Source organism: Chiloscyllium plagiosum, unplaced genomic scaffold (genome assembly GCF_037043375.1).
Source record: "Chiloscyllium plagiosum isolate Xiang-an unplaced genomic scaffold, Cpla_swu_hap1 HiC_scaffold_53X, whole genome shotgun sequence".
NCBI classification, from domain to species: Eukaryota; Metazoa; Chordata; class Chondrichthyes; order Orectolobiformes; family Hemiscylliidae; genus Chiloscyllium; species Chiloscyllium plagiosum.
The window spans coordinates 20,895,486-20,916,792 of record NW_028270191.1 but is presented as its reverse complement, the minus strand read 5'-3'; the positions used below and the strand labels follow the sequence as shown (position 1 = coordinate 20,916,792).

General features: G+C 49.3%; 2 protein-coding genes across 2 annotated transcripts; both read right to left on the bottom strand.

Moving 5' to 3' along the window:
• Window positions 1-343: 343 nt before the first annotated feature.
• Window positions 344-3,253, bottom strand: LOC148134680 (keratin, type II cytoskeletal 8-like). Its single transcript, XM_087985492.1, has 8 exons — window positions 3,135-3,253; window positions 2,718-2,778; window positions 2,532-2,627; window positions 2,246-2,410; window positions 2,032-2,157; window positions 1,440-1,660; window positions 970-1,019; window positions 344-492 (listed from the first exon to the last, which is right to left on the bottom strand). Exons 1-8 carry the CDS (start codon window positions 3,251-3,253, stop codon window positions 344-346), a joined length of 987 nt encoding a protein of 328 aa, XP_087841618.1.
• A 15,219-nt stretch (window positions 3,254-18,472) lies between these two features.
• On the bottom strand, window positions 18,473-19,572 carry LOC148134679 (uncharacterized). Its single transcript, XM_087985491.1, is given in 2 exon segments — window positions 18,473-19,286; window positions 19,288-19,572. Coding segments are annotated over 2 exon segments (843 nt in total). The 3' UTR covers window positions 18,473-18,728.
• Window positions 19,573-21,307: the final 1,735 nt, after the last annotated feature.

Here is a 21,307-nt window from a genome sequence, read left to right as displayed (position 1 = left end):
AAGTAAATCCCCAATACAATGTTGTACATAATATCGAAAGAGAGTTCAACAGCAAAAGCCTGGCTTTAGTTCCCCATTTTAAAGATACCAACAAAGATAGCATGAGTTACTTGACTGCTTTTCCCACAAACCCAAACCTTTACAAAGTTTACTTTCTTTGGTGCACTGGTTAAGATGTCAATGTTAACTTCATGTCAAAAAACTATGAAATGTGAACAGATGAACTAAGATGTTCTGAAGAGCAGACATGAAGTGAATCCAAACATATTAACCACTGCACTAAATGCAGTACTTAGGGGATGTATAACCTCTGACAATGAACTGCTTCGAGAGACTGTTGGTTTTAAATGAACCCTTGTTGACTCAGTCCTGTGCTCTTCATTTGATATGAAGTTTGTCCACTCGACATCGATCTGTTACTCACACCTAAATTCAGCGAGGTCTGAAAGGCAGATGATCCACCTCCAAAGCCCATGCCCTGCTGCATACCGCCTGGAAAAGGGGACAGAGTAAAAATAAACTTGTCGTATTATCTGGGTGTTACAATTTAAAAGAACAATTGCAACACGAAAGATGACTACAATTCACAGCGTATCTTTAGTGAAGTACGATAGCCCAAGATGTTTTGCAGGAGCTTAATCAAAGAAACAATTTCCACCTTGAAATCTACCAGGACGATGAGAAAAAGGTGGCGGAAAATCTAGTTTGTGGAGAAGGAGACAGAGAAGGGAGAGAGAAGGGAGGATTGATGGAAGCTAGTCCTAAACATTGAAAGCTGGTGTGGTGATGTAAATCAGGGATGTTAAATAGGATGGCAAAGTGTGGAGATTCGGCACCATTTTGCAAAGTCAAATGGTGAAAGCATCAGGTTTGTGAGGTGGGGAGTGATGATGGCTGATTGGAATGGAGCTGGGCAGATACTGAGGAGAAAGAATCATCGACCTTCACTCAGAACAGACATTCTCTTACCTTGGCTCTGTACTTGCTGGATGTTGAGGGTTTTTACCCCACTTGCCATCCTGTTGAGAAAGGAAACATTCTCAGATTATAGCGGACAATGACAGGAAATCACAGTCAGACTTCCCTCTGTTTCCTCAGGTATCTCCCTCCCCCAGGGACACTGACATCTCCTGGGCTACACTTCTGAATGGGCACAGTCAGGCTCCTTGCCCTCGGGCAAAGTGCCCAGTCGTTCCTGTTGCCACAGGTAGTAGGTGACAGCAAGTAATTGGAGGGTGAGGAGTGGGGGTCCTGACCTTTCAGTGGGACCTGGAGGTCAGTCACTGATTGCAGAACCACCTTCACATTCACACTGCCTGTATTCCATCCCATTCCATTCTCAGGGATCACAGCAACCAGTCAACTGCAAGTGCAGACTGGAATTTGCCTGCACAGCACTCAATGTGATGGCTGCGATTAGCAACTAGCCCTTATCTTACCTCGTCTCTTCTGTCTCCAGTAGTTTCATGTAGGTGCCAATTTCAATGTCCAGTGCAAGCTTGATGCTCATCAGCCGTTCGTATTCCTTGCATTGTGCGGAAAGCTCTTGCTGAGCTTGGAGGATGGCGTTTTCCAGATCCGAAATCCGACATTTACATTCTTTCAGAGACATCTCACCGCGGTCCTCCGCTTCCCGGATCGCTTCCTCCAGTCTCACACGCTGAGGAACATCAATATTCATTTGGTCAGTTCCTTCAGTGTTTGAGGCTCAGCCCCAGTGCTCCGAGCGAGACTTTGGCAAAACAAAAGGCTCGCCCTCCTCCCCATGATTTGGGAAAAGCGGGACGGTGTGGATTGCAGACTGACCAGCAACACATTCCCACCGGGAAAGACAACCGGGAGCCCCCCAGGCGATTAGAAATGGACCGCATTCAGCCGACCCTTCAATCGCTTCTGAACGAATTATTGCTTTTTGGATCGTGTGAGACAGGGAGAGAAGCCAGAAAAGACGGAGAGACAGACAGGGAGAGAGAGAGAGAGGTGTTTAAAAGTGTTTTTCAGTGTTCAGTTTGATTTTAGACTTGTGCGTACCTCTTTTTTCAGGTTATCAATGTCTGCATTCATTCTCCGGATCTGATCTGTTGTCTGCTTTATCTCTACCTTCAGCGCATTGATATCATCGCCACCTTGTCCAGCCGCCATGGACAGTTCCTGCATCTGCAAACAGATATTGAGAACGAGTTAGTCCCACAGTTCACGCTCCTGCCCGAGTCAGAAAGATGGGCCAAAGAATAGGAACCTTCACCTTGGTCCGTTTCCAAACTTCCGCATCTTCGCGGCTTTGCTGGGCACAAGCTTCATACTGTTTCCTGGCGATGTCCAACAGCTCCTGCACATTGAGCTTCGGCCCACCCTCCAATTGCACGTTGACACATGTATTCTGAATCTGGGCCTGGAGCTCCCGGAGTTCCTACAGGGCACGGGGAGAAAGATTGGAAGGTGATTGGAAACCATTCGGGCTACATTGCATGAGACTTGAATGGACAAAAGATTGGCAAAAGGACAGCTGGTGAGGCAAGGCACATATTTACCTCGTCATAGATAGTCCGCAGGAATTCAATTTCATCGGTCAGGGCTTCCAGCTTCGCTTCCAGCTCCACCTTGCTCATGTACGAGTCATCGACATCCTAAAGAGCACAGGGAGAAAATACTTGGATCAAACTGACCAAAGGTGCCCGCAAACGGAGAACTGGAGCGTGTGGCTTTGTAACATTCACCTTCTTGACCAGGACAAACTCATTTTCCATTTCTGTGCGCTTGTTGATTTCATCTTCGTATCTGGAATGAAAGAGATTGTTTTACCGAGGCTCAAGTCTTTCTGGCCCGTCCCTATCACAGTCCCTGTTTGTCTCAGTCTCCGTTATTCTTCGCCTCCCCCCTCCCGCCACCAACTAGACCCTGTCAAACCAGGTTCTGAGCTGGATCAGTCCCTCTGCCGGTGTTTCCCAGACATTAACAGCCCGGCCGTGTGCAGTTCAGTGGCGCCGACAGAGCAACGCTGCGGCCCGTTCCCTCAGCTCACATTGTGGCCGTTTGTCAAAGTGATCTCATTCTGCAGCTGGGATTTGGTTTCGTTCCGATAGGAAACCGCCTCCGAAGCGATACGGGACCAAGTCCGGCAGCAGCTCACTGACCTGCCCTTGTAGTCCTCGACCAGCCCTTGCATTTGGAGCAGTTCAGCATCGAACCTCTCCTTCTCCTTGCGAAGCGTGTCCAGTTGGTTCCTCAGATTCTCAATGTAGGACTGGAACATGCTCTCGATGTTGGATTTGTATTCGCCTTGATCCTGCAGAAGTTTCAGTTTGATACTCAGCTGAGTATTGACCTGTTCCAAGTGCCGAACCTGGCGGGGTGAGATGGAGAGACAGTTAAGACAAGAGAGGAAAGACACAGAGAACCCAGTTTAGAGACCCACCTGCCTGGACCCCACTGAGCATTACCCTGGGAAGGAAATCAACGAATTGGTCGTTGAGTCCCTGGAGCTGCTGGCTCTCCTGCAGGCGGACAACGTTCTGACTGGTGTCGATTTGGGGTAAAGGCGCGTTCAGGTCCAGGGCAGCGGTTCTCTGGATCAGCCCCTGAGAACTCATTCCCCCGAAGCCCATCCTGCCGGAGCCCCCTCCTATTAGACTCATTCTGCTGCTGCCGATGCCGGACATCCGAGAGCCAGTGGAGAATCTGGAGGCTGACATCCTCTGGGTTGGTCCCAGGACGACACTTTGGGCGCGCCGGGATGTCTGAAAACTCCCTCCGCCTCCCAACCGATTGAAGCCGGCGGAAAACCCGGATCCATGCATGCTCCCTCTAGTTCCTATCCCTCCGCTCTTCCTGCTGCTGCTGGTGGTGGTGATGATGGTTTGCGATGTCATTTCGAGGTTGTTCAGGGGGTGGACAGAAACAGAGACCCACACTCAGAGAGAGAGAGAGAGACAAAGACAGAGAGAGAGAGAGAGCACTCCGAAACTGAACGGCTCGGTGGGGCTGAGGGCTGACTCGGCTGCTTTTATGTCCCAGTGGATGTGTGAGGGGGCTGGCCAAGGGACTGACAGCTGACAAGGAGCCGCCCACAATGGAGCAGCCGACAGAGGGGAGGAACAAGCCGCCACCCTGTGCCCCCGGGGCTGGGAAGGGGGAGGGGGAACGGGTCCGCTTGGGGAGAGCCCAACCCCTCTCTCTCTCTCTCTCTCTCCTCCCAGACACGACGCCCACTCTGTGTCATCAGCTGTCTCAGGCCTTTCCTCAACTCGGCAGTGTGTGCTGCTAGCCCAGTCCCCTCCTGAACGGTCACCCATTCTCCCCCCGCCCCCCATTGCCCACATCCAACAGTCCGTGTTCACTCAATGCCCGGGACCACCCAGATCCAAGGGGGGCTCACACTCCTCTCCATGTTATGACACTCCTTCTGGCCCAATACCCACTTTGGCCTCTCCCTGTCTGGGCTCCCTCCAACCCTCAGAGACTCTGTGCATCCCTCCACCTCCGCCCGCTTTGAACATTTGCAAGTTGATCCGCCCAACCAGTGGCTGCCTTTTAGCGACAAATGTGTCTTTATTGCTTAAAACGTTGCGTCTTTGAGCGGATTTCTGATGTTGAAAGTATGAATTGAAGTTGAAGGTGAGCCTTGCTGACAAAGTTCGAGGACTGAGCTGTTTTGGTGCTTGTTCGGGTTGACAGGATGCAGAGAGAGCAGAGTGTGACAGGCGTTTGGAAGAACCCTCTTTCCACAGACACACAGTTCCTGAGGATTGTGTTCTAGAGGCTCCACCAACTGGTCAAATGGGCGAATTGACGAGAGCTTCCAGCGCCCATTGTTCCCCAACCAGCATCAATTGTAAACGTTGCAGTTCAGTGGTAATGTCCCTACCTCTGAGCCAGTCTCACTTGCTCTAGAGTTGCGTCACAATGTCTGCTAGAAGCTCGATTGATAGATTTGGGGAACCAATACTTTCGAAAGGGTTCAAATGAAAACAAAAGCGTCCATTTTTGGTGATTCATTCACGAGGGAACGGAATCACCAGCAAGGCCAGCAGTTACTGGGTGCTGAGCTACTCCCTTGTAGTGCTTCAGACACCCCAGGTCGGAATGTATTTCTGGGTGCTCTATTTACATTTCTAGACAATGGTGTTATCCAGGAGAATGGCAGTGCAGGAGTCAGGGATGATAGTGACCTATTGTTCATGGGGGGAATTCATAGAAGGAATCCTTCCTATTCCTTTTCTCCAAATTTCATTCCGTCATCAGTGCCCAGCCCAAAACTGGGTCCTTCACTCGTGGTCTGCTGACGTCTCATCCTGAACCATTTTCTTGACAGTGAGTCAGTGGTGGTTTGCCACTGGCTTACATTGTCAGGGGCAGGATGAGTAGACAGGTGCAAACCCACCCCCAGCCCAAATGAAGTTGTGCTGTTGCTATTACTTGGCAGCACACAGTAGCCATCTCGCCAACTAGCACCCTGTCCCTTTGGAATTTCACCTTCTGCCAAAGTAACTTTGTCAGAAGAACTGCACGACATACTCGGGAAGAAATGTTCTGGAAAGTTCATCCCAATCTGCTCCAGCGCTGTCCAGGAAATCACATGCACGAAGTGGAAACCCATTCTGTATCATGCAATTTGGGTCCCGATTTCACAGGAAGGTCGGGAAAAGGAGAGCAGCCCAGCATTCAATCTTTTCTTCCTCTATTCATGTTTAAACCTGTGCTCCTCTCCTCTGCCTCCCAATGACCCGTTCAAGTAGAATAAAGTCTGAACCTTTCAGTACAGTTTCTATCTTTAGTGAGTCACTTGTGAGTCTTCTACCTCTGCAGGCCACCAAGGAAGTGTCAGTCTGCCAGCCGGAAATGAACGAACTCGCCGTTTTTATCAATCAATGAGATTGGAGCGCACTTGGTCGCTGAGTGCAGCTTGCAACAGAATCTGAACCGAGGAGTTTGGTGAATAACGGAGTTTATTGAGGGGTGAGGTGTTGCTTTTTGTCTGACTTGGTCAGCCTCTATGAGAATGAGCAGTGCAAAGTGCATGAGAGGGAACAGAGAGGCCGTGGTAATTGTGCGCTGTGAAACGTTGCACGCTCCCTCTCCCCACCGCCAATCCCCCATGCAGCCTGAGTAAAATAAAAAGTGACATTGCAGTGAAATGGGTAAGTGATTCATTGTTGAGTATTTTGCTCACAGCTTTTTAAATACAAGAAGTACGATTTTGCAGATGAGACTAAAATAGGCGGGATGGTGGACACTGAGGAAGGTTATCAGAAATTGCAGCAGGACCTTGATCAGCTGGGGAAGTGGGCCCAGGTTAATGCAGATAAGTGTGAGTCTTGCATCTTAGAAAGTCAGATCAAGGTAGGAGTTTCGTGCTGAATGCTGGGGCCTTAAGGAGTGTAGTGGAACAGAGGGACCTTGGAGTTCAGCTGCATGGTTCTCTGAAAGTGGAGACGTAGACTCATAGAGATGTACAACACGGAAACAGACCCTTCGGTCCAACTCGGCCATGCCGGCCAGATATCCTAACCTCATCTGGGCCCATTTGCCAGCACTTGGCCCATATCCCTCTGAACCCTTCCTATTCATATACCCATCCAGATACCTTTTAAATGCTGTAATTATACCAGCCTCGACCACTTCCTCTGGCAGCTCGTTCCATACACGCACAACCCTCTGCATGAAAAAGCTGCCTCAGCCTGTTCAGCCTCTCCCTATAGTTCAAACTCTCCAACCCTGGCAACATCCTTCTTTTCTGAAGCCGTTCAAGTTTCACAACATCTTTCCGATAGGAGGAGACCAGAATTGGACACAGTATTCCAACAATGGCCTAACCACAGTCCTGTGCAGCTGCAACATGATCTCCCAACTCCTGTACTCAATACTCTGACCAATAAAGGAAAGCATACCAAACGCCTTCTTCACTATCCTATCTACCTGTGACTCTAATTTCAAGGAGCTATGAGCCTGTACTCCAAGGTCTCTTTGCTCAGCTACTCTCCCCAGGACCTTACCATTAAGTGTATAAGTCCTGCTCTGATTTGCTTTCCAAAATGCAGCACCTCACATTTATCTGAATTGATCTCCATCTGCCACTCCTCAGCCCATTGGCCCATCTGATCAAGATCCCATTGTGCTCTGAGATAACCTGCTTAACTGTCCACTGCACCTCCAATTTTGGTGTCATCAGCAAACTTACTAACTATAACACCAGGGTTAACATCCAAATCATTGCTTTAAATGACAAAATGTAGTGGACCCACCACCGATCCTTGTGGCACTCCACTGGTCACAGGCCTCCAGTATGAAAAGCAACCTTCCACCACCACCCTCTAACTACTACGTTTGAGCCAGTTCTGTATCCAAATGGCTAGTTCTCCCTGTATTCCATGAGATCTAACCTTGCTGACCAGTCTCCCATGGGGAACCTTATCGAGCGCCGTATTGGAGTACATAGAGATCACATCCACCGCTCTATCAATCCTCTTTGGAGTCACAGGCAGACAGGTCAGTGAAGAAGGTCTTTGGTACACCGGTCTTCATCAGACATGGCTTTGAGTGTAGAAGTCGGGAGGTTAAGTTGCAGTTGTACAGGACGTCGGTGAGGACACACTTGGAGTATTATGTTCAGGTTTGGTCACCTTGCTATAGAAAGGATGTTATTAAACTTTAAAGAGTGCAGAAGAATTTACAAGGATGTTGCCAGAACTCGGCAATTTGATTTCTAGGGAGAGGTGGACAAGCTAGGACTCGCCTGTTCCTCTGATGCTGCCTGACAAGCTGTGCTTTTCCAGCACCACACTTTGTGACTGTGATCTCCAGCATCTGCAGTCCTCAGTTTCTCTCACCTGGCATGAGCTGCCAGCGGAAGTGGTTGAGGTAGGTACATTAACAACATTTAAAAGGCATTTGGACAAATACTTGAATAGGAAAGGATTAGAAGGATATGGGCCAAGTGCAGGGAAATGGGGTAAGAGTGCATGCGCATTTTGGTCAGCATGGACCAGTTTGGGCCAAATGGCCTGTCTCCGCGCTGCACGACTCGATGAAGCTCTATAACTCTCAATGTGTCAGCAGTTGTAAGGCTTCAACAATGTTAGAGTACCTCGCTTCACAGTGGGCAAGAGTTTATTGGGAACAGTAGGGCTTATTATTTACAATAAAAATAAATAAATAAGATGTAATGAAGCCTGTGGGACTTCCTGGCTACCAGTGTGATTCAAGACAAGCACTTTCCTAAAAACAAAATTGTCTAATTGGAAGGTGTGTAATCTGGCTAAAATAATATCACCTTTGGAATTTGGCTTGTTCTGGGCAGTCTCTGATATCAGCCCAGGGGCTTGGGCAAGGTCTGAGCTGCTCAGAGTGGTCACGGTTTGGTTGACCATACTACTGCAGCCTGGAGAGTTGGCCATGGTCAGCCCTGTGAATCCATTGTCATCAATCCAGTGAGAGACAGGAACACGGGAGCAGAGTTGTACAGTATCAGTCACGATGCTGGTTACTCATTGTTCGGGGCTACGCAGCCACGTTGCTGAAGTGGTGCACCATGGTCAATGTGAGGTGTCCATCCACAGACAGTCAAGTGTAGTTGCGGGTATCCAGGGTCCAGTGCCGCAGGAAAAAGGCTCTGGAACATAATCATGATGAGTCCAAACAGAAGAAAAGTGAAAAGGTAATGTGGGACAGCTCACGGTGAAAGTGGGGCGGAGATAGACCACGAAAGGGCTCAGGTCGAATTATCGATGGTGAGCAACAGCCTGACTTCCGAAGAAAGTACCCTCGAAGCTGTCACCTACCAACTGGCTTCATTCCTCCCATTGACCAATCGGACCGTACCCTCTACCTGTGTTCACCTATCACTGCCTCACTACTGCCCCACTCTCTCCACCCAAACCCTCCACCACACAGACCCTCCCCTTGACCTGCAGCTCCCATTACCCTCACCCCCAGCTACATACCACTGCTGGCATGTTGACCAGATGGGCTTGATGCTAGCAGGCTCAGTGTGCAGATGAAGACTCAGATCGACTCACAGAACTCACGGCCCAAAGAGCTTCCACTCTCCTGAAAACCACAAGTGCTCAATGGAAATGAAAATGGTTGTGGCCAGGGCCAATGTAGTTGGAGTAAGTACATTGTGCTGTGAGGGAGATTTCTCTGTGTCCAGGCCATGTGTGACTGTCCAAAGCATTGCACACACACACCCAGACATTGAAGGTGTCATGCAACTGTAACCTCACCTTACATTGTGACCCTGGGCATTTGCCCACTGGGTGCAGCCCAACGACTTACCACAAGCACTCTTGACCATTTCATGACCGATGAGAAGTGAGCCCTAAAACACCCCATGATGTAAAAGCAACGTTAGTGCGGCAGGAGAGAAGCAGCAGAGCTGCCAAAGTGGCATGCAGCAGCGATTTCCCTATTGCCTGTATGTGATGCAGCAGTTCCTCACTGCACACCATTCAATATCATGTCGGGATAAGGATGGGTGCTTTCAGGTAGAGACAAAAAATACTGCAGATGCTGGAACCCAAGGTAGACAAGCAGGAGGCTGGAAGTGCACACCAAGCCAGGCAGCATCGGGAGGTGGAGAAATGAATGTTTTGGGTCTCACCCTCCCTCAGGACTGAGGGTGGGGATAATGGGAGCTGCAGGTAAAGGGGTGGGGGTGTTTGGGGGAAGGTTTGGGTGGAGAGAGGGGCTGAGTGGTGAGGCAGTGATAGGTGAACACAGGTAGAGGGTACGGCCTGATTGATCAATGGGAGGAATGAACCCAGTTGGTAGCCTACAGCCTGGAGGACTCAACATTAAGTTCCTCAATTTCAAATAACCTCCCTCCCCATCCCCCGACTCCGTTCCCAGCCCCTCGCACTTCCTTCCAGTCCTCTAACCGACCTTTCCTTTCAGCTACCAACCGGACTCATTCCTCCCATTGACCAATCAGGGCATACCCTCTACCTGTCTTCACCTATCCTGACCTCACCACTCTGTTCCTCACTCCACCCAAACCCTCCTCCACAGCCCCCTCTTTATCTGCAGCTCCCCTGACCCTCAGGCCCACCCCTGAAGAAGGCTTACACCCGAAATGTTGTCTTCTCCAACTCCTGATGCTGCCTGGCTTGCTGTGTTCTTCCAGCCTCCTAACTGTCTGCCTTGGCTGTTTTCAGCAGCAAACAGTTTCCTTTTCTGCCGCGACAGAGACTCGCACCAACAGAGAATTGTAAACATTGAATATGTCATTTCAAATCTGACCCAATGTGCGCTCAAAAGATATTCTACATTCTTCCCCTCAAACTAGGTCTCACTGCAGTCCGTGTTTACACAGTTGGGATGGAGGGGACCTACCTACAGTGGAGCCCGTCAGCATCAGAGATTTGATCGAGAACATGTCTGGGACATGGTCCTGATCTGCCCTTTTGCCTTTCCTCCTTGTCGCACATTTCGCATGGTAACAGTACCATGTAAAAGTCATAGCCCCCTGATTCATCCGAGAAAAAGCTGGTTGTCAGCTTAACCACAGGGTCACCAAGCCCCAGGCAAGGCTTGAGAAGACAGCATCTTCATGGTAACTGCAGCCAGTGCGAGTAGTCGATGCGTGTTGTTGACATCAGTCCACATCACAAACTAAGTGCCCAATCGACTGAGCCAACTGACGCCCAAGTACTTTCAATAATGATATATTAAGTACCGTCAGTGATGGTGCACTGATGAGTGAATGCGTACTGAGTGGTTTCAGTGATTGTGTACTGAATGGTGTCAGTGAGTGTGTACTGAGTGGTGTCAGTGAGAGTGTACTGCGTGGTGTCAGTCAGTGTGTACTGCATGGTGTCAGTGAGTGTGTACTGAGTGGTGTCAGTGAGTGTGTACTGAGTGGTGTCAGTGATTGTGTACAAAGTGGTGTGAGTGAGTGTGTACTGAGTGGTGTCAGTGAGTGTGTACTGAGTGGTGCCAGTGAGTGTGTACTGAGTGGTGTGAGTGAGTGTGTACTGAGTGGTGCCAGTGAGTGTGTACTGAGTGGTGTCAGTGAGTGTGTACTGCGTGGTTTTCAGTGAGAGTGTACTGTATGGTGTCAGTGATTGTGTACTGGGTGGTGTCAGTGAGTATGTACTGAGTGGTGTCAGTGAGGGTGTATTGCGTGGTGTCAGCCAGCATGTACTGAGTGGTGTCAGTGAGTGTGTACTGAATGGTGTCAGTGAGTGTGTACTGAATGGTGTCAGTGAGAGTGTACTGAGTGGTGTCAGTGAGAAGGTGCTGACTGGTGTCAGTGATTGCGTACTGTGTGGTGTTAGTGAGTGTGTACTGAATGGTGTCAGTGAGCGTGTACTGAATGGTGTCAGTGAGCGTGTACTGAGTGGTGTCAGTGGGAGGGTGCTGACTGGTGTCAGTGATTGTGTACTGTGTGGTGTTCATGAGTGTGTACTGAATGGTGTCAGTGAGTGTGTACTGACTGGTGTCAGTGATTGTGTACTGAGTGGTGTCAGTGAGAGGGTGCTGAGTGGTGTCAGTGAGTGTGTACTGAGTGGTGTCAGTGAATGTGTACTGAGTGGTGTCAGTGATTGTGTACTGCGTGGTGTCAGTAAGTGTGTTCTGAATGGTGTCAGTGATTGTGTACTGAGTGGTGTCAGTGAGCGTACACTGTGTGGTGTCAGTGAGTGTGTACTGGGTGGTGTTAGTGAGTGTGTACTGAGTGGTGTCAGTGAGAGTGTACTGTGTTGTGTCAGTGAGTGTGTACTGCGTGGTGTCAGTGAGAGTGTACTGCGCGGTGTCAGTCAGTGTGTACTGCATGGTGTCAGTGAGTGTGTACTGAGTGGTGTCAGTGAGTGTGTACTGAGTGGTGTCAGTGATTGTGTACGAAGTGGTGTGAGTGAGTCTGTACTGAGTGGTGTCAGTGAGTGTGTACTGAGTGGTGCCAGTGAGTGTGTACTGAGTGGTGTGAGTGAGTGTGTACTAAGTGGTGCCAGTGAGTGTGTACTGAGTAGTGTCAGCGAGTGCGCACTGACTGGTGTCAGTGAGTGTGTCCTGAGTGGTGTCGGTGATTGTGTACTGCATGGTGTCAGTGAGCGTGTACTGAGTGGTGTTCGTGAGAGTGTACTGCGTGGTGTCAGTGAATGTGTACTGAGTAGTGTCAGTGAGTGTGTACTGGGTGGTGTCAGTGAGTTTGTACTGAGTGGTGTCAGTGATTGTGAACTGGGTGGTGTCAGTGAGTATGTACTGAGTGGTGTCAGTGAGTGTGTACTGCGTGGTTTTCAGTGAGAGTGTACTGTATGGTGTCAGTGATTGTATACTGGGTGGTGTCAGTGAGTATGTACTGAGTGGTGTCAGTGAGGGTGTATTGCGTGGTGTCAGCCAGCATGTACTGAATGGTGTCAGTGAGTGTGTACTGAATGGTGTCAGTGAGTGTGTACTGAGTGGTGTCAGTGAGAAGGTGCTGACTGGTGTCAGTGATTGTGTACTGTGTGGTGTTAGTGAGTGTGTACTGAATGGTGTCAGTGAGCGTGTACTGAGTGGTGTCAGTGGGAGGGTGCTGACTGGTGTCAGTGATTGTGTACTGTGTGGTGTTCATGAGTGTGTACTGAATGGTGTCAGTGAGTGTGTACTGACTGGTGTCAGTGATTGTGTACTGAGTGGTGTCAGTGAGAGGGTGCTGAGTGGTGTCAGTGAGTGTGTACTGGGTGGTGTCAGTGAGTGTGTACTGCGTGGTGTCAGTGAGTGTGTACTGTGTGGTGTCAGTGATTGTGTACTGAGTGGTGTCAGTGAATGTGTACTGAGTGGTGTCAGTGAGAGGGTACTGCGCAGTGTCAGTCAGTGTGTACTGAGTGGTGTCAGTGAGTGTGTACTGGGTGGTGTCAGTGATTGTGTACTGCGTGGTGTCAGTGAGTGTGTACTGAGTGGTGTCAGTGAGTGTGTACTGGGTGGTGTCAGTGAGCGTGTACTGAGTGGTGTCAGTGATTGTGTACTGAGTGGTGTCAGTGATTGTGTACTGAGTGGTGTTTTTGAGTGTGTACTGCGCGGTGTCAGTCAGTGTGTACTGAGTGGTGTCAGTGAGTGTGTACTGAATGATGTCAGTGATTGTGTACTGAGTGGTGACAGTGAGTGTGCACTGAGTGGTGTCAGTGAGTGTGTACTGAGTGGTGTCGGTGATTGTGTACTGCGTGGTGTCAGTGAGTGTGTACTGAGTGGTGTCAGTGAGAGGGTGCTGAGTGGTGTCAGTGAGCGTGTTCTGCGTGGTGTCAGTGAGTGTGTACTGTGTGGTGTCAGTGAGTGTGTACTGAGTGGTGTCAGTGAGTGTATACTGCGTGGTATCAGTGAGTGTGTACTGTCTGGTGTCAGTTATTGTGTATGGAATGGTGTCAGTGAGTGTGTACTGCGCGGTGTCAGTGAGTGTGTACTGTGTGGTGTCAGTGATTGTGTACTGAGTGGTGTCAGTGAGTGTCTACAGGGTGGTGTCAGTGATTGTGTACAGGGTGGTGTCAGTGAGTGTGTACTGAGTGGTGTCAGTGAATGTGTACTGAGTAGTGTCAGTGAGAGGGTGCTGAGTGGTGTCAGTGAGTGTGTACTGTGTGGTGTTAGTGATTGTGTACTGAGTGGTGTCAGTGAGTGTGTACTGCGTGGTGTCAGTCAGTGTGTACTGAGTGGTTTCAGTGAGTGTGTACTGAATGGTGTCAGTGATTGTGGACTGAGTGGTGCCAGTGAGTGTGTGCTGAGTAGTGTCAGTGAGTGTGCACTGAGCGGTGTCTGTGAGTGTGTACTGAGTGGTGTCGGTGAGAGGGTGCTGAGTGGTGTCAGTGAGAGGGTGCTGAGTGGTGTCAGTGAGCGTGTACTGAGTGGTGTCAGTGAGTGTGTACTGAGTGGTGTCAGTGATTGTGTACTGCGTGGTGTCAGTGAGTGTGTCCTGAATGGTGTCAGTGATTGTGTACTGTGTGGTGTCAGTGAGTGTGTACTGGGTGGTGTCAGTGAGTGTGTACTGAGTGGTGTCAGTGATTGTGTACTGAGTGGTGTCAGTGAGTGTGTACTGAGTGGTGTCAGTGTGTGTGTACTGGGTGGTGTCAGTGAGTGAGTACTGTATGGTGTCAGTGAGTGTGTACTGTGTGGTGTCAGTGATCGTGTACTGAGTGGTGTCAGTGAGTGAGTACTGTATGGTGTCAGTGAGTGTGTACTGAGTGGTGTCAGTGAGTGTGTACTGGGTGGTATCAGTGATTGTGTACTGAGTGGTGTCAGTGAGTGTGCACTGGGTGGTGTCAGTGAGCGTGTACTGAGTGGTGTCAGGGAGTGGGTGCTGAGTGGTGCCAGTCAGTGTGTACTGGGTGGTGCCTGTGAGTGTGTACTGTGTGGTGTCAGTGAATGTGTACTGAGTGGTGTCAGTGAGTGTGCACTGCGTGGTACCAGTGAATGTGTACTGTGGTGTCAGTGAGTGTGTACTGAGTGGTGTCAGTGAATGTGCACTGTGGTGCCAGTGAGTGTGTGCTAAATGGTGCCCGTGAGTGTGTACTGAGTGGTTTTAGTGATTGTGCACTGCGTGGTCATTTTAAGAATTTATTTTGTTCTGTTTCATTTTGGCGAGGTGGGAAGGCAGAGGTCTCGAGCTGAGTATTGAAGATCACTTGAGGAATCAGCTTGGGAGGTTTTTTTTTCTGAAGAAAAGCCTGAATAGGTGTGTCCAGCTCTCACAGGACCAGATATCTGGGTTTTCGATTTTTTTTCAGTAATATCGGAACCGATTGTGTCCTGAACATAGTTGGAAGCTTCAGTGAATGTCTCCTGGCTGCCACTCTCTCTGAATTTCCCATTAATGTTTCTCTTCCTCCTGAGTTGCAGAAGTGCGTGCGTGAATCAGTGTCTGATTTTTTCTATTTGCCAGGGAGTGCTGTTTGTGGGATGTTGCTATAACTGAACAGTTAATTAGTAATAGTTACTGTACCTATTATCCTATTAAGTTTTCCAATCAAGTTAAGTCATTCTAAGTTTGTCTTTCTTTGATTGTATTTTAACTACAGCTTAACATTAAGTCGTTCGACAATTCGCATTGCATCTGGAACAGATGTTTTACATTCACCGTTATAATAAGAACAAGTTCGAGTCTAGGCTACCTTCTTAAAATATTTTGAGGGGAGCGGGTCGAGTCCATAACAATGGTTTCAGTGATGTTGTACTGAATAGTTTCAGTGATGATGTATTTGTGCTGTCAGTTGATGTACAAAATACAGTGTCATCTTTCTAAATATTGTAGTATTTCTTGAAAGTTAATGGTATAGGAATGGATAGTTCTTGAATTTCACAACTAAGGACGAAAATTGTTCTTTTTGTGAACTTAATAATGTGCTGTTCAAAAAGCAATCCAGATGTGCTGATTAGACGTTTATTGAGTAGGACAGAAAAAGTAAATCCCCAATACAATGTTGTACATAATATCGAAACAGAGTTCAACAGCAAAAGACTGGCTTTAGTTCCCCATTTTAAAGATACCAACAAAGATAGCATGAGTTACTTGACTGCTTTTCCCACAAACCCAAACCTTTACAAAGTTTACTTTCTTTGGTGCACTGGTTAAGATGTCAATGTTAACTTCATGTCAAAAAACTATGAAATGTGAACAGATGAAATAAGATGTTCTGAAGAGCAGACATGAAGTGAATCCAAACATATTAACCACTGCACTAAATGCAGTACTTAGGGGATGTATAACCTCTGACAATGAACTGCTTTGAGAGACTGTTGGTTTTAAATGAACCCTTGTTGACTCAGTCCTGTGCTCTTCATTTGATATGAAGTTTGTCCACTCGACATCGATCTGTTACTCACACCTAAATTCAGCGAGGTCTGAAAGGCAGATGATCCACCTCCAAAGCCCATGCCCTGCTGCATACCGCCTGGAAAAGGGGACAGAGTAAAAATAAACTTGACGTATTATCTGGGTGTTACAATTTAAAAGAACAATTGCAACATGAAAGATGACTACAATTCACAGCGTATCTTTAGTGAAGTACGATAGCCCAAGATGTTTTGCAGGAGCTTAATCAAAGAAACAATTTCCACCTTGAAATCTACCAGGACGATGAGAAAAAGGTGGCGGAAAATCTAGTTTGTGGAGAAGGAGACAGAGAAGGGAGAGAGAAGGGAGGAGTGATGGAAGCTAGTCCTAAACATTGAAAGCTGGTGTGGTGATGTAAATCAGGGATGTTAAATAGGATGGCAAAGGGTGGAGATTCGGCACCATTTTGCAAAGTCAAATGGTGAAAGCATCAGGTTTGTGAGGTGGGGAGTGATGATGGCTGATTGGAATGGAGCTGGGCAGATACTGAGGAGAAAGAATCATCGACCTTCACTCAGAACAGACATTCTCTTACCTTGGCTCTGTACTTGCTGGATGTTGAGGGTTTTTACCCCACTTGCCATCCTGTTGAGAAAGGAAACATTCTCAGATTATAGCGGACAATGACAGGAAATCACAGTCAGACTTCCCTCTGTTTCCTCAGGTATCTCCCTCTCCCAGGGATACTGACATCTCCAGGGCTACACTTCTGAATGGGCACAGTCAGGCTCCTTGCCCTCGGGCAAAGTGCCCAGTCGTTCCTGTTGCCACAGGTAGTAGGTGACAGCAAGCTATTGGAGGGTGAGGAGTGGGGGTCCTGACCTTTCAGTGGGACCTGGAGGTCAGTCACTGATTACAGAACCACCTTCACATTCACACTGCCTGTATTCCATCCCATTCCATTCTCAGGGATCACAGCTACCAGTCAACTGCAAGTGCAGACTGGAATTTGCCTGCACAGCACTCAATGTGATGGCTGCGATTAGCAACTAGCCCTTATCTTACCTCGTCTCTTCTGTCTCCAGTAGTTTCATGTAGGTGCCAATTTCAATGTCCAGTGCAAGCTTGATGCTCATCAGCCGTTCGTATTCCTTGCATTGTGCGGAAAGCTCTTGCTGAGCTTGGAGGAGGGCGTTTTCCAGATCCGAAATCCGACACTTACATTCTTTCAGAGACATCTCACCGCGGTCCTCCGCTTCCCGGATCGCTTCCTCCAGTCTCACACGCTGAGGAACATCAATATTCATTTGGTCAGTTCCTTCAGTGTTTGAGGCTCAGCCCCAGTGCTCCGAGCGAGACTTTGGCAAAAAAAAAAGGCTCGCCCTCCTCCCCATGATTTGGGAAAAGCGGGACGGTGTGGATTGCAGACTGACCAGCAACACATTCCCATCGGGAAAGACAACAGGGAGCCCCCCCAGGCGGTTAGAAATGGACCGCATTCAGCCGACCCTTCAATCGCTTCTGAACGAATTATTGCTTTTTGGATCGTGTGAGACAGGGAGAGAAGCCAGAAAAGACGGAGAGACAGACAGGGAGAGAGAGAGAGAGGTGTTTAAAAGTGTTTTTCAGTGTTCAGTTTGATTTTAGACTTGTGCGTACCTCTTTTTTCAGGTTATCAATGTCTGCATTCATTCTCCGGATCTGATCTGTTGTCTGCTTTATCTCTACCTTCAGCGCATTGATATCATCGCCACCTTGTCCAGCCGCCATGGACAGTTCCTGCATCTGCAAACAGATATTGAGAACGAGTTAGTCCCACAGTTCACGCTCCTGCCCGAGTCAGAAAGATGGGCCAAAGAATAGGAACCTTCACCTTGGTCCGTTTCCAAACTTCCGCATCTTCGCGGCTTTGCTGGGCACAAGCTTCATACTGTTTCCTGGCGATGTCCAACAGCTCCTGCACATTGAGCTTCGGCCCACCCTCCAATTGCACGTTGACACATGTATTCTGAATCTGGGCCTGGAGCTCCCGGAGTTCCTACAGGGCACGGGGAGAAAGATTGGAAGGTGATTGGAAACCATTCGGGCTACATTGCATGAGACTTGAATGGACAAAAGATTGGCAAAAGGACAGCTGGTGAGGCAAGGCACATATTTACCTCGTCATAGATAGTCCGCAGGAATTCAATTTCATCGGTCAGGGCTTCCAGCTTCGCTTCCAGCTCCACCTTGCTCATGTACGAGTCATCGACATCCTAAAGAGCACAGGGAGAAAATACTTGGATCAAACTGACCAAAGGTGCCCGCAAACGGAGAACTGGAGCGTGTGGCTTTGTAACATTCACCTTCTTGACCAGGACAAACTCATTTTCCATTTCTGTGCGCTTGTTGATTTCATCTTCGTATCTGGAATGAAAGAGATTGTTTTACCGAGGCTCAAGTCTTTCTGGCCCGTCCCTATCACAGTCCCTGTTTGTCTCAGTCTCCGTTATTCTTCGCCTCCCCCTCCCGCCACCAACTAGACCCTGTCAAACCAGATTCTGAGCTGGATCAGTCCCTCTGCCGGTGTTTCCCAGACAGTAACAGCCCGGCCGTGTGCAGTTCAGTGGCGCCGACAGAGCAACGCTGCGGCCCGTTCCCTCAGCTCACATTGTGGCCGTTTGTCAAAGTGATCTCATTCTGCAGCTGGGATTTGGTTTCGTTCCGATAGGAAACCGCCTCCGAACCGATACGGGACCAAGTCCGGCAGCAGCTCACTGACCTGCCCTTGTAGTCCTCGACCAGCCCTTGCATTTGGAGCAGTTCAGCATCGAACCTCTCCTTCTCCTTGCGAAGCGTGTCCAGTTGGTTCCTCAGATTCTCAATGTAGGACTGGAACATGCTCTCGATGTTGGATTTGTATTCGCCTTGATCCTGCAGAAGTTTCAGTTTGATACTCAGCTGAGTATTGACCTGTTCCAAGTGCCGAACCTGGCGGGGTGAGATGGACAGACAGTTAAGACAAGAGAGGAAAGACACAGAGAACCCAGTTTAGAGACCCACCTGCCTGGACCCCACTGAGCATTACCCTGGGAAGGAAATCAACGAATTGGTCGTTGAGTCCCTGGAGCTGCTGGCTCTCCTGCAGGCGGACAACGTTCTGACTGGTGTCGATTTGGGGTAAAGGCGCGTTCAGGTCCAGGGCAGCGGTTCTCTGGATCAGCCCCTGAGAACTCATTCCCCCGAAGCCCATCCTGCCGGAGCCCCCTCCTATTAGACTCATTCTGCTGCTGCCGATGCCGGACATCCGAGAGCCAGTGGAGAATCTGGAGGCTGACATCCTCTGGGTTGGTCCCAGGACCACACTTTGGGCGCGCCGGGATGTCTGAAAACTCCCTCCGCCTCCCAACCGATTGAAGCCGGCGGAAAACCCGGATCCATGCATGCTCCCTCTAGTTCCTATCCCTCCGCTCTTCCTGCTGCTGCTGCTGGTGGTGGTGATGATGGTTTGCGATGTCATTTCGAGGTTGTTCAGGGGGTGGACAGAAACAGAGACCCACACTCAGAGAGAGAGAGAGACAGAGAGAGAGAGAGAGCACACTCCGAAACTGAACAGCTCGGTAGGGCTGAGGGCTGACTCGGCTGCTTTTATGTCCCAGTGGATGTGTGAGGGGGCTGGCCAAGGGACTGACAGCTGACAAGGAGCCGCCCACAATGGAGCAGCCGACAGAGGGAAGGAACAAGCCGTCACCCTGTGCTCCCGGGGCTGGGAAGGGGGAGGGGGAACGGGTCCGCTTGGGGGGAGCCCAGCCTCTCTCTCTCTCTCTCTCCTCCCAGACACGACGCCCACTCTGTGTCATCAGCTGTCTCAGGCCTTTCCTCAACTCGGCAGTGTGTGCTGCTAGCCCAGTCCCCTCCTGAACGGTCACCCATTCTCCCCCCGCCCCCCATTGCCCACATCCAACAGTCCGTGTTCACTCAATGCCCGGGACCACCCAGATCCAAGGGGGGGGGGCTCGCACTCCTCTCCATGTTATGACACTCCTTCTGACCCAATACCCACTTTGGCCTCTCCCTGTCTGGGCTCCCTCCAACCCTCAGAGACTCTGTGCATCCCTCCACCTCCGCCCGCTTTGAACATTTGCAAGTTGATCCGCCCAACCAGAGGCTGCCTTTTCGCGACAAATGTGTCTTTATTGCTTAAAACGTTGCCTCTTTGAGCGGATTTCTGATGTTGAAAGTATGAATTGAAGTTGAAGGTGAGCCTTGCTGACAAAGTTCGAGGACTGAGCTGTTTTGGTGCTTGTTCGGGTTGACAGGATGCAGAGAGAGCAGAGTGTGACAGGCGTTTGGAAGAACCCTCTTTCCACAGACACACAGTTCCTGAGGATTGTGTTCTAGAGGCTCCACCAACTGGTCAAATGGGCGAATTGACGAGAGCTTCCAGCGCCCATTGTTCCCCAACCAGCATCAATTGTAAACGTTGCAGTTCAGTGGTAATGTCCCTACCTCTGAGCCAGTCTCACTTGCTCTGGAGTTGCGTCACAATGTCTGCTAGAAGCTCGATTGATAGATTTGGGGAACCAATACTTTCGAAAGGGTTCAAATGAAAACAAAAGCGTCCATTTTTGGTGATTCATTCACGAGGGAACGGAATCACCAGCAAGGCCAGCAGTTACTGGGTGCTGAGCTACTCCCTTGTAGTGCTTCAGACACCCCAGCTCGGAATGTATTTCTGGGTGATCTATTTACATTTCTAGACAATGGTGTTATCCAGGAGAATGGCAGTGCAGGAGTCAGGGATGATGGTGACCTATTGTTCATGGGGGGAATTCATAGAAGGAATCCTTCCTATTCCTTCTTTTCCAAATTTCATTCCGTCATCAGTGCCCAGACCAAAACTGGGTCCTTCACTCGTGGTCTGCTGATGTCTCATCCTGAACCATTTTCTTGACAGTGAGTCAGTGGTGGTTTGCCACTGGCTTACATTGTCAGGGGCAGGATGAGTAGACAGGTGCAAACCCAACCCCAGCCCAAATGAAGTTGTGCTGTTGCTATTATTTTGCAGCACACAGTAGCCATCTCGCCAACTAGCACCCTGTCCCTTTGGGATTTCACCTTCTGCCAAAGTAACATCCCAATCTGCTCCAGCGCTGTCCAGGAAATCACATGCACGAAGTGGAAACCCATTCTGTATCATGCAATTTGGGTCCCGATTTCACAGGAAGGTCTGGAAAAGGAGAGCAGCCCAGCATTCAATCTTTTCTTCCTCTTTTCATGTTTAAGCCTGTGCTCCTCTCCTCTGCCTCCCAATGACCCGTTCAAGTAGAATAAAGTCTGAACCTTTCAGTACAGTTTCTATCTTTAGTGAGTCACTTCTGAGTCTTCTACCTCTGCAGGCCACCAAGGAAGTGTCAGTCTGCCAGCCGGAAATGAACGAACTCGCCGTTTTTATCAATCAATGAGATTGGAGCGCACTTGGTCGCTGAGTGCAGCTTGCAACAGAATCTGAACCGAGGAGTTTGGTGAATAACGGAGTTTATTGAGGGGTGAGGTGTTGCTTTTTGTCTGACTTGGTCAGCCTCTATGAGAATG

Bases quoted from the DNA above. Each gene is read 5' to 3' on its own strand.
- LOC148134680 (XM_087985492.1), bottom strand. From the start codon at position 3,253: ATGTTCCAGTCCTACATTGAGAATCTGAGGAACCAACTGGACACGCTT. The intron at 1,661-2,031 runs GTACGCACAAGT...GATGTTCCTCAG, and splicing joins TTGATAACCTGAAAAAAGAG to CGTGTGAGACTGGAGGAAGC. The intron at 493-969 runs GTAAGAGAATGT...CCCCTTTTCCAG, and splicing joins CCAGCAAGTACAGAGCCAAG to GCGGTATGCAGCAGGGCATG.